The 13417-nt window shown below is 47.4% G+C and overlaps 1 protein-coding gene across 1 annotated transcript in view; it reads left to right on the forward strand.

The window, feature by feature from the left end:
* The window catches only part of LOC311245301 (diacylglycerol O-acyltransferase 1-like), a gene marked incomplete at both ends in the record, with an annotated part of 71206 nt that overhangs the window by 18227 nt on the left and 39562 nt on the right, over nt 1–13417 (forward strand). The window contains 3 exons of the mRNA XM_084335139.1: nt 1431–1469; nt 9400–9441; nt 10570–10614. Coding sequence (XP_084191265.1) covers nt 1431–1469; nt 9400–9441; nt 10570–10614 — 126 coding nt within the window. The remainder of the gene's footprint in view (nt 1–1430; nt 1470–9399; nt 9442–10569; nt 10615–13417) is intronic.

Genomic DNA, 13417 nt, shown 5'->3' on the forward strand with positions numbered 1-13417 from the left:
GCTATGACCTCTGCCAGTGGGTCTTGGACTTCCTGACTGGCAGACCCCAGGTGGTGAGAGCAGGCAACTGCACCTCCTCATCCATCACCCTCAACATAGGGGCCCCCCAGGGCTGTGTTCTGAGTCCCCTCCTCTACTCCCTGTACACACACGACTGTGTGGCTCAGCGGAGTAGCAATACAATCGTCAAATTTGCTGACGACACAGTGGTGGTGGGCCTGATCTCTGCCAACGACGAGAGGGCCTACCTGGAAGAGGTCAAGGTCCTGGCGGGATGGTGCCAGGAAAACAGCCTCTCCCTGAACGTCAGCAAAACAAAGGAGATGATTGTGGACTTCAGGAGGTCGGGGGTCAAGGACTACAGCCCCCTCAGCATCGACGGGGCACCGGTTGAGAGAGTCAACAGCTTTAAGTACCTCGGAGCCTACATATCCGAGGACTTGACATGGACCACACACATTAACAGTGTTGTGAAGAAGGCACGACAACGCCTCTACTTCCTCAGGCGCCTAAGGAAGTTCCAAGTCAGCCAGAAGATCCTTAAGAACTTCTACTCATGTACAATAGAGAGCATCTTGACCGGCAACATCACCTCCTGGTTTGGGAATAGCACTGCACAAGACCAAAGCAGACTACAAAGAGTGACACGTTCAGCCGAACGCACAATTGGAGGGGGGCTCCCCACCCTCCAGAACATTTACTACAAGCGTTGCAAGGGCAAGGCTAAGAGAATCATTAAAGACTCCAGTCACCCGAACAACTGCCTCTTTGAACTGCTGCCGTCAGGCAAACGATACAGGAGTCTCAAGGCGAGCACAGAAAGACTCAGAAGAAGCTTCTATCCCCAGGCCATCAGGCTGCTAAACGAACAATGAATGAACACTACACAACAACAACCACCAAACGCACATAGCACACACATCCACACGCACACACTCACTTTAAACAAACACACTGTAGCACCCACTCCACACACTTATAGCACACACCCACTTTAAACAAACACACTGTAGCACCCACTCCCCACACTTTATATTTATGGATGAAGGATTGCACTACAACTCGTACACCTTACTGTAAATTGTACCTAAAATTGTACCTCATCCCATTTCTGCTTTGCACTAGATAGTACTGTACATTAGTACACTGCATAGTATTGTGTATTGTATATTATATGGTAACTCAGAACATTGTACATATGTCTATACCGAACACTGTGACCTCATTTTCTTCTTCTAAATTCATGCTATATTATGTTATTATGTTATTTGATACTATCTTGTCTAGCACAGTCTCTGGAGCGTAACAGTAAGAAGCATTTTGTATGAAAGTATTCTGTACTTCTGTATGACAACTATTAAAAAACTTGAACTTGAACTTGAACATGTATAAATTATAATGTAACACCTGTGTTATATTCTTCACTGCAGGTGATCTTGACTCAGACCATGGTTGGAATCGTTCAGCAGGTGATTTGGTTATTGTATTTTCTTGCTTGGCTTTGAACTAGTATTGCACTGCATTGTGTGATTATCTTAACACATTGGTTGCCAGACCCGAGATTTCTCGGGTTAACTCGCCAGCAGTTGAGTGCCTTGGTCGTTTTTTCTTTTATTACATTTTTTTTAATTCATTACATGTTCACGGACCTCGGTGTTACCATAGGAAATCATTCTGAAATCCCAAAAGTGCAATACCAGCCGCATCCTGCTAGGTGGCAGTATCACCCACCCTTTGAAACCTTATTTCACACTCTGTGTTACATCGTATATGGTCCGTGGTGAAGAATTTAGACCAAGCCAAGTGAATCGCTTCATCTGACCACTTCGAAACGCTTTCAGCACACTTGAGGCATATCCTGTGCCACTTCGTGTCAGGGACCGGATCGAAATCAATACTGGAAATCGCAATCAGACAATTGGAATATTCTTTTTGGGATACCTCCTAGTAAAGGTAAGGATATGACATCAATTCCACCTTGATCCTACAATGATTTCATATCGATTCGGCCGATCAACGTATGTAGTATTCAAAACGAATGCCGTTACTGGTGATCAAAGCATCAAAAAACTACCCCCCCTCCTTTCATGCATTCATGATGAAACATAATACCTATTATATACCTTTGAATTGGAAATAGTAGCGTGTACAGGCGAGCAACACAAACGCTTTTAGAAGAATTCGCGTATTGCTCCATAACAGTTACCAGTCAAGTCAATTTTATTTATATAGCACATTTCCAGGCAGCGGCAGCTGGCACCAAAGTGCTTCACATGCAGGTTGATAAAAACAAATAATGTGATGCAAGATATAAGATTAAAAACATAATAAAGCAATGAAAGTAATAAAAACAAAATAATATGATGCAAGATATAAGATTAAAAACATAGTAAAGCAATGAAAGTAATAAAAACAGGTAGGACACAGTAAAACAAAGAGGATAGAAGGGCCAGGGGTCTAGTGGTGATTAAGTGGGGGGGAAGGCCAAGGAGAACAGGTAGGTTTTTAAAAGTGATTTAAAAGCCTGCACGGTCTGGGCGGTCCGTACGCTGAGGGGGAGGTTGTTCCACAGTCTAGGCCAGTGGTGCCCAACCAGTCGATCGCGATCGACAGGTAGATCGTGGGCTGATTTCAAGTAGATCTCGATTAATAAAATTAGATTATAAAAAAAAAAAAAAAATTGCAAAATTCAACTCTGCCTCTCCTTGTTAACTACAACAAGCAATGAGGTCGGACTCGGCACTGACAGATTTGTGTTCATTATGCTGCTTTTTTAAAGCCTCAAATGACGGCTTACAATATACAATTTTGGCTGGTAGCTCTTGGCTAGGTGGTAAATTAAAAAGTAGATCTTGGTTCAAAAATGGTTGGGCACCTGGTCTAGGCGCTGCGGTGGAGAAAGCTCTGTCTCCCCTAGTCTTGAGCCTAGTTCTAGGCACCACCAGTAGCAGCTGGTCAGCTGATCTGAGGGATCGGTGGGGGGTGTGGCGGTGCAGGAGTTCGGACAGATAGGGAGGAGCCGTGCCATTTAGTGATTTAAAAACATTTAGGGCTAATTTAAAATCGATCCTAAAGCGGACAGGCAGCCAGTGGAGCGAGGCCAAAACTGGGCTGATATGTTCATGTTTTTTTGTTTTGGTGAGGAGGCGCGCGGCTGCGTTCTGCACCAGTTGTAGGCGGCGAAGCAAGGATTTGTCGATGCCCGTGTAAAGGGCATTGCAGTAGTCGAGGCGAATTAGGAGGATCACTCTGAAACTATACAATATTCACCACGGTATAACACGTGAGCGTATACATGAAAAAATTAATAATTTTTCACATGTTGAACAATGGATATGTCAAATGAGCCATAGTATTGTCTCCATAGCTATAATATAGAATATAGATATAGCCCTGCAAACACCGCAACGCACAGTGAAAATCCCTATACTTTACAGCGGTGGCACACTGAGAACAAAGATGGCTAAAGCCGCTGGCGCCCAAAGTGTTAACACTTTCAGTGCCAGTCATTACCCTTATCCTTGTAGCTAATGCGCCAGCTTTCCATAGCCTATTTTCACTGTGCATCACTATGTTTGAAGAGCTATATCTTTATTCTATATTATAGCCAGTGATGCAGTGGTGGTCCCACGGGGTACCACGCCGTCCTAGCAGTTTTCTGAGCCGAAGTACGCACAGTCGCGCACGGATGTGTACGCGCAGTCACGCACGGATGTGTACGCGCAGTCGCGCACGGTGTCTTCAACTACACTACCCGGCACTTATCTATCACCTAGACTTTGCATAATAATAGGATACCAATACTAACATAACAAAGAACGAGAAGTGCAAAACCAAAATACAAGCCCTGTGGGGGTTTGCTTGATCTGTGGAACTCTCACTATGTGACAAATGGTCCCGACTAGAAGGATGAGGCATTAAGTTGTGCTTCAGAAGGAAACTGTCCTTCTATAAACTGTAAGTTACATTGTTAATTTAGTTTGTATTTACTTTTCTAGTTTAAGTTAATTAAATTAAAGAAATTGTAACTACAATATTGTATCTACAATTACATTTAAAACATTGTTTGATTTTCTGTTGACAATATAATTTCTTTATATATTGAAGGCTACATCCTGCTACCTTTTTCAGCTTCTCTATTTCAAGGCAATATTTACAAAAACTAATCTAAAACTAGTCATTTCCTATACAAACATGTTTCCTACTATTTATGCATAATAATCATCTGTTCTGTGCGACCGCGAGGGAACATGTATGCGCGTGCGCACATGGCGTCCAGGCAGTTCTGATATTACGACTGCATCCCTGATTATAGCTATGGAGACAATACTATGGTCATTTGACAGTCACTTTCTCCAGTCGAACATGCAAAAAAGAGATAATTTTTTCATGTATATGTTCACGCGTTATCCTGTGGTGAATATTGTATAGTTTAGGAGTGATCTGGGCTAATTCCTGAAAAGCTGAGTTATAGGGCGCTAGGTGAATTTGACTAAAGTCATTGGCATTTCTCGCCTGGACACGCTACTATTTCCAATTCAAAGGTATATAATAGGTATTATGTTTCATCAGGAATGCATCAAAGGGGGGGGGGGGGTCATTTTTTTATTCTTTAATCGTCATCAACGGCATTCGTTTTGAACACACACTGTTAGGGTTTGAACCGACCTCAATCGCACGGCACAGACAGGAAGTTCAGAGTTAGCCAAATACTAGGGCGTATTTATTTACAGAGTCACAAAAGGGGTAAAGTAACAATTATGAAATGGGGATGGGAGTCGGGTCCTCAGTGGTTGGAGCCCCCTTGGAGTGTAACCGGGACAGGGAGTCGGCCTTCGTGTTGCGGGAACCAGGGCGAAACGTCAGCGAGAAGTCAAACCGACTGAGGAAGCTGGCCCATCTTGCCTGCCGGCCATTGAGGCGCTTGGAAGCACGGATGTACGTCAGGTTCTTGTGGTCCGTCCAAATGGTAAATGGCTCCTCGGCCCCCTCTAGCCAATGACGCCACTCCTCCAAGGCAGCCACAACCGCCAGCAGCTCCCGATTGCCGATGTCGTAGTTCTTCTCGGCAGGGAGGAAACGACGCGAGTAGAAGGCGCACCGCGCACGGATGTACCTTCTGGTCCGTTGCTGACCGCTGGAATAAGATAGCTCCTAGTCCGGTATCCGAGGCATCCACCTCTACGATGAACTGTCTCTTGGGGTCTGGATGGAGCAAGACCGGTGCGGAAGTGAACCTCTTCTTGAGGGAGCGGAACGCAGCACACGCCGCTGGGGACCAGTCGAACGGCAGGGCGGGAGAGGTCAGCCTGGTAAGTGGTTCCGCCACCTGACTGTAGTTCCGGATGAATCTTCGGTAGAAGTTGGCGAACCCGAGGAAGCTCTGTAACTCCTTCCGAGAGGTGGGTTCCAGCCACTCCTTCACGGCCCGGATCTTGCGAGGGTCAGCTCGGGTCAAGCCTCTCTCCACGATGAAGCCCAGGTAATCGACGGAGTCGGAGTGGAATCGGCACTTCTCTGCCTTGACGAAGAGCCGATTGTGGAGGAGGCGCTCCAGCACACGGCGGACATGCTGGATGTCTTCCTCGAGGGTCTTGGAGAAAATGAGGATTTCGTCTAGGTATACCACCACAAACTCCTCCAGCATGTCACGAAGGACGTCGTTCATGAGTGCCTGGAATACCGCCGGAGCGTTGGTGAGGCCGAACGGCATTACCAGGTACTCGTAGTGGCCCCTGGGAGTCTTGAAGGCGGTCTTCCACTCATCGCCCTCTCGGATACAGACCAGATGGTAGGCACTCCGGAGGTCCAGCTTGGTAAAGACGGTAGCCTGGGTGAGAGGCTCGAAGGTGGAGTTCATGAGAGGAAGAGGGTACTTGTTCTTAATGGTGATCTCGTTGAGCTGGCGATAGTCGATGCAGGGTCGAAGGTCTCCGTCCTTCTTCCCAACAAAGAAGAAACCGGCCGCCACAGGGGAGGAGGAAGGCCGAATGAGTCCTGCTTCCAAGGACTCAGAGATATATTGATCCATCGCTGCCTTCTCAGGGACGGTCAGACTGTAGAGGCGGCTGCCGGGAAGGGGAGCCCCTGAGCGGAGGTCGATGGCACAGTCGTAATGCCTGAGCCCTGGACTTACTGAAAACCTCCTCGAGGTCGTGGTACTCGGGGGGGTATGGTCGAGAGGTCCGGAGGCGGCTCACAAACGGATCTCCGGGGCGAGGGACAGGACGCCGCCTGAAGACACTGGGCATGACAGGAGGAGCTCCACCCCCTGATGGTACCGGAGGACCAGGCGATGTGGGGCTCGTGCAGCGCGAGCCAGGGCCGGCCCAGGACTACTGGGACAAGAGGGGATCTGGTGATAAAAAACTGGAGTCTCTCAACGTGGTTACCAGCAATGGTGAGCAGGACAGGACAGGTGCGTTGAGTGATGTCAGCCAGGCGGTGTTGGTCCAATGCGAACACCTCCAATGGCCTCACGAGGTCCTCTAGTGGAATGTTGGCCCGGGTAGCAAACTCGAAGTCTAGGAAACTCTCGTCAGCACCCAAGTCAATGAGTGCCTCCACCGTGGCCCGTTGGTCCGCCCAGGCCAGGGTGACGCTCATCAGACGGCTAGGTGGTGCACGGCTCTGGGAACGAGAAAAACGGCTCACCAGGATCTCCCGGGGTCCCGGCGAGCCTGGTCTTTTGGCCGGGTGGGGCAGTTGGAGATACGGTGTCCATCCCGACCGCAGTAGAGGCAAAGGCCGGACCTGAACCTTGCCTCCCGTTCAGCTTGGCTAAGATGTGAACGTCCCAGCTGCATGGGTTCCTCCCCGGGCACCGAACGGGAGGGGAAGGAACCACTAGTTGTGTTGGGAGCAGGGCGGGCCGCAGTACCGTCACGAGTACGGGGGGTCTGGGGAACCTCTGGAGGTCCCGGTCGGGTTCTCTCACATCTTCTCTCCTGGAGGCGTCCATCGATGCGAATGGCGAGGCTGAATAGGTCCTCGAGGGTCGCGAGCTGGTCCCTGACAGCTTCGTTGAGCCCCCTCATGAAGGTGAGACGAAGCGCTTGATCGTTCCAACCGCTCTCCGTTGCCGCCAGTCTGAACTCCAGCACGTAGTCGGTGACCCCGCCACTGCCCTGCCGGAAGGTGCCCAACCGAGCTCCAGGGTCCTGGCCACGGGCTGGGTGGTGGAAAACCCTGCGGAGCTCTGCCACGAAGTCTGGGTAGGAAAAACAGAAATCAGCCCCCATTGCCCAGGAGGCAGTAAGCCACTGTGCTGCCCAGCCTGAGAGCAGGTTAGTCATGTAAGCCACTCGGGCTCCCCTTGAAGTGAATCGGCTGGGTTGATGACGAAAAACCAACTCACATTGCATGATGAATGTGGCACAATCCTCGAAGTTACCATTGAACAACCGTGGTTCGGAGAGACGGGGCTCCCGAGGTGCGGGATCGGGAGGCGCGGGGCCTGCCACGGCTGCGGGTGATGCTCCGGCCGAGGCTCCTGTAGTAGGTGGGGTTACAAGCAAGGTGTTAACGGCTTCACTCAGCGCTTGTAATTGGTGGAGAATATTAGTCTGCTGATTACCCTGGGCTGTCTGCAGGCTAGCCAGAGAGCCAAGGGACTCCTGAATAGGCAGGACCTGGTCTCGGAGCTCCTGTACAGCAGCCGCAGCCGCACCTAGCTGTAGGCTGTGGTCGTTGGTTAATTCAATCTGGACCGCCAACGCTGTTCTGACCCTGTCTGTGTCGGCTGAGGTCGTCATGGTCGGGTCGTAATGTTAGGGTTTGAACCGACCTCAATCGCACGGCACAGACAGGAAGTTCAGAGTTAGCCAAATACTAGGCCGTATTTATTTACAGAGTCACAAAAGGGGTAAAGTAACAATTATGAAACAACAAGGGAGACTGCCATCGGCAGAGTTCTCTGCGGCTCTGCAGATCCTCCTGGTGATAGCGGTGGGGAATCGGTATTTGACGTTGTAGCGGCTCTGCAGATACTCCCAGCTTTAACTCGAGGTGGAAAACGGAGAGAGAGAGAGGTATCAATAACAGTCCAACGAAACACAGAGGCAGTGTGGTTCCCTCCTCCCTTAGCTGTGTCCAGAACCAATGAACAGTAACAATCTTCAGTGTTCTCCACAACACACAAGTTAGTTGAGTTTAGTGCAAACAGAAATTATATCTTCAGTGTCTCTTCAAAACACACACTTCAACTGAGTCCAGTGCAAGCAAAAATTATAATCTTCGGTGTTCGTCACACACACAGACAGAATAATCCAGAGGGGTTTGGTTCCAACTCACCCAAGAGCAAACGCGTAAAGCGGGTAAACGAGGCGCAGCTCCAAACGGGGAACAAGGTTCTCATCAGCGGATCTCCACAGAATGTCCTGGAGGGAAAGAAGACGAGGCACAGCAACGGGGAAAAAGCAGGCAAAAGCAGTTGTATTCCAAAATGACCCGACATCGATTGAAGGGAAGTCCCAGTATAAAAAGCCTCTGGGGCGCTAATCAAAAACTATGACAGGTGCGCGCTGGAATTGATACTTGCTCCAAAAGCGTGTGGCGGGGAATGCACCAATCAACACAGCACCTCAAAGGAGCGGAGCGTGTGGCGGGGAATGCATCAATCAACACAGTACCTTAAAGGAGCGGAGCGTGTGGCGGGGAATGAACCAATCCTCACACACACGCTGATCAGCTGGATCGATATGCAATCATTGTAGGATCAAGGTGGAATTGACGTCAGATAGTCCTTACCTTTGATCGGGGGTATCCCAAAAAGAATATTCAAAATGTCTGATCGGGATCTCCAGTATTGGTGTCCATCGTGTCCCCGACATAATCCGACACAACACATGCATCGAGGGGCAGGGACGCGTTCCAATGTGATCGGGTGAACCGCTAGGCTTGCCTGTACCAAAATTCTGCGCCCCGGAGGGGTTTAGATGTAACACACAGTGTGAAATAAGGTTTCAAAGGGTGGGCGATACTAGCAGGATGCGGTCGGTATTGCACTCTCGGAATCTCAGAATGATTTCCTATGGTAACACCGAGGTCCGTGGACCTGTAATGAATACAAAAATAGAATAAAAGAAAAAAGGATCTAAAAACGAGTTTACTCATCCTTGGTGCTCAACGCATGGCAGCCAAAAACGAGTTAACTCGTCCTTGGCGCTGAATGTGTTAATATTAGCTACTATGTGGAGCCTGTACTTAAAAAACAACAACACACCAACTAATCCAGTTGTATCAACTTTATTTGTCTGTTTTTGTGTATATACAGTATATGTGTGTGTGTTTGAATGCGTCATGTTTACAGTGCATTTGAATGCATCCTGTTTGAATAGCACCATTGACAGTAATGCTATTATTAGTCTGCCTTCTGAGTTTTTAGTTTCTCTCTTTCAGTGGATTGAGCCAATCTTCCAGAGGTCAGAGAACTCATTCTCTGTGAGTAATGCAAAAACAACAGCATCAACAACAACAACAACAACAACAACAACAACAACAACAACAACTAGACCATTTAACACTATGATCGCCGGGGGCGAGTTAAGACGTCATTCCTAGCCATGCTCATTCTGCCGAAGACGCCGTAACTCGTCTTTGATGTCAATATTTCAAAAATCTGTGAGCGAAATCATATTTCCCCTCCGGAGCCCTGAGACACACTGCAAAGCTCCACTCAACTCTCTAGCGGTTCAAGAGCGCCATCTGGTGGCCGATCGGCAGATCGCCAACCGGAAATTAGCCTTTGAACCGGTAGTGCTCATCCATATGTGGTCCGGGCACTCGCTATTGTTAGAGAGACTAGTACTCCGTCTTGACACAGTGAACATCGATCGGTGCAAATAACTCGAAAAAACAACATGATTTGGACGTATATACTATTATACAACCTGGAAATGGATCGGGCATTTCTCCATCCCATAATAGAAAAAATTCTGTTCCACGCTCATCTGCCAGCGGCGCGAGGAAGCCACGGTAAGATTCAGCGTTATATTCTAACGTGTTCCATATAAACTGCTATGATGAACATATGACCCACTCTGGATGAATCATCTAACGCTGCCCACGGAATTATAAACCATCCCCCGCCCATCCGGTCATCATCAGATGATATGTAGTAACTCCTAGAAGCACATCCAGTTGAAATTTTTTATCTCGCACAGATTCCTACCAAACTGTATTTGATCATCAATATAATGCATTTAGGTTTAGGGCTATAAATCACGTTCTGAAGAAAGCTGCAGAAAACGATAAAAACATACTTATACTTTAGACCATATTTTAGTATGAATATGTGAATGAAAAAGTTTAACGTTGCTACACCCTGAACAATACATATAGGACATTGAATGGGCCATAATAATGGCAATTTAGCAATAGAATTTAAAAAGTTATAGCCCTGCAAAGAAGGGGAACTTCTCCATAGACAAATAGAGCTGGCGAGGGATGGTAAATTATGAATTTAACCCATGGCGATCAAAGTGTTAATCAGACACTTTTGTAATTTCATAATGTGGGTGTTGGTCTGGTTCTATGCTCTCTAAAGGAATTTCTCCTCGGTGTACATAGACTATGGACATCACTATGAGAGCAGAGCTGTTGGCGAGCCTCATGGTGAGTATATATAACCCTCGTACACATGGAGATGTCTTGTGTTCAAAACAGGAACATATAGGCAAAGACGCTCAGGGACAAACAGTGTGAATGCAAGGGGAAACTTAGTCAATGCAAATAATAATAATATATAATTATATATAATATATAATAATAATACAGAAAATGATCATAAATAACTACGGTTAATATGGTACTTTGGTAAAAAAAAACTAACGTTTATTATGGTACTTTACAAAAAAACTAAAGTTTATTATGGTACTTTCCAAAAAAAAATTAAAAACTGTTTTAATAATACATTTGTATCAATCACGAAGAGTCGACCACGATTACCCTCCACATACTTTACAGGCGTCAGAAACATAGAAGGCAGGAACATTTTGAGATACTACATGGATACACAATGAAACAACGCGTTTCAGCTGGAAGGCTTCGTCGGGTATTTTCTGGCTGCTCTCAAGTCTCTTTGACTTAGAAGAACCTTTCTGCAGCTCTAGGAAAATGAATAACTATGAATAGATCGCACGTGACTCACGCAGCTGTGGTCCCATGAACAAAGCCTTCTGATACACCTGTCTCTCTCTGATAAGGCAGGGGGTTTTGAATTTTAAGTGGCAGTTTAAAACAAGGAGAATTCGCTAGTAGCCAAAACTAGCTCAGCGTCGCAGATCAGGTCACCCGACGTCACCAGCGTCTGTGCGTTCTCTGCGACATCTGGTCATTTAGGGTTTAGTTAGCAATTTGGCTTTTAAAAATGGGAACGTTAAAAAAACATAAAATCCTTTGGTGAAACGCAATTTCCCCACATAAATGGTAAATGGTGCATTTATATAGCACTTTTATCCAAAGCGCTTTACAATTTGTTCCTCCCATTTTACCCATTCACTCACACATTCACACACCGGAGGCGACCATGCAAGGTGCCAACCTGCTCATCGGGAGCAAGTGTCTTGCTCAAAGACACTTCGACATGCTGCCCGGGAGGAGCGGGAATCGAAGCGGGTACCTCCGGATTACCAGACAACTGCTCTACCTCCTGAGCCACTGTCGCCCCCCATGCAGCATCAAGAACAAAATGACTGGTAAATGAGAAAGGAAAAGACAGGAGAAATAGAAAAGCACTGTCATGATGGTGTGAATGCATGAGAGGCCTAGAGGGAGGCATCTGGCCCTAGGAGCACAGACCTATATGTATATAGTGGACACTGCGAGTCTAGCTCCACATTGAAGCGTCCTCTGACGTCACTTCATCAGTACAGCACGGTACAGTGTCCTGAGCAGGCAGAACGTTCCGGTATGTCACATTATCAGTACAGCACGGTACAGTGTCCTGAGCAGGCAGAACGTTCCGGTATGTCACATTATCAGTACAGCACGGTACAGTGTCCTGAGCAGGCAGAACGTTCCGGTATGTCACATTATCAGTACAGCACGGTACAGTGTCCTGAGCAGGCAGAACGTTCCGGTACGTCACTTCATCAGTACAGCACGGTACAGTGGCTTGACCAGGCAGTATGTCCCGGTACGTCACTTCATCAGTACAGCACGGTACAGTGGCTTGACCAGGCAGTATGTCCCGGTACGTCACTTCATCAGTACAGCACGGTACAGTGGCTTGACCAGGCAGTATGTCCCGGTACGTCACTTCATCAGTACAGCACGGTACAGTGGCTTGACCAGGCAGTATGTCCCGGTACGTCACTTCATCAGTACAGCACGGTACAGTGGCTTTACCAGGCAGTATGTCCCGGTACGTCCGTAGAGCTTCAGTGTAAACTGGAGTGAAATCTAATGATGATCCTGAGAAACTAGAGAGGAATCCCCCACAGTTTGTACATCAAACGTACAACGTTTGTAAATCAAATATATAATCACCCTGATCACCAAGTCCAATAAATGGGAGGTAGAGCAGTCGCCTGGTAATCCGGAGGTTCCGGGTTCGATTCCCGCTCCGGGCAGCTTGTCGAAGGGTCCTTGAGCAAGACACTTGACCCCTAACTGGTCCTGATGTGCAGGTTGGCACCTTGCCAACTGCCTCCGCCGTCGGTGTGTGAATGTGTGAGTGAATGGGTAAAAATGTGAGGAACAAATTGTAAAACACCTTGGATAAAAGTGCTATATAAATGCACCATTTACCATTTTATAAATAATCACACTTCCTGGTCTTTTTTAGTGTGGTCCGCGAGAGGAATACATGTATACTATGTACAGGCAAAGACATTTCAGTGAATCCCAAATAACATGACAGATTCAACATGTAATTAACCCTTTCACTACCACACTACTGCAGGTTAACCTTTCACTACCACGCTACAGACGGTAACCTTCTGTAGTGTGGTAGTGAAAGGGTAACCTTCTGTAGTGTGGTAGTGAAAGGTTAACCTTCTGTAGTGTGGTAGTGAAAGGTTAACCTTCTGTAGTGTGGTAGTGAAAGGTTATATGAGTACTGGCTAAGCGTCCCGCTCTTGCCATACCGAGATATACCTCATCTCATGTACCTACTGTACACCATCAACGAAAAAACAAATACACCCACCACCTGCCAGGCCCCGCCCCTATAGTGGCGTACTATAAAGTACTAGGCGTGGTCACCACTCACTCTTCCTCGGAAAAAACGTTTCCAGGAAAAGATTCCCCAAGGGAACTCAGGGCACGCTAAGAGCGGGACGCTTAGCCAGTACTCATATAACTAGGTTATATACATAACCTGTCGTTATATAGCATACTTGCATCGCGTCCCGCTCTTGCCATACCGAGATATGGGGTAGAGCGGACGCGAGGCCCGACAGATGCACCCCCTGAG

Source organism: Notolepis coatsorum (genome assembly GCF_963971535.1).
Source record: "Notolepis coatsorum genome assembly, chromosome: 18".
In the NCBI taxonomy this organism is placed as follows: Eukaryota; Metazoa; Chordata; class Actinopteri; order Aulopiformes; family Paralepididae; genus Notolepis; species Notolepis coatsorum.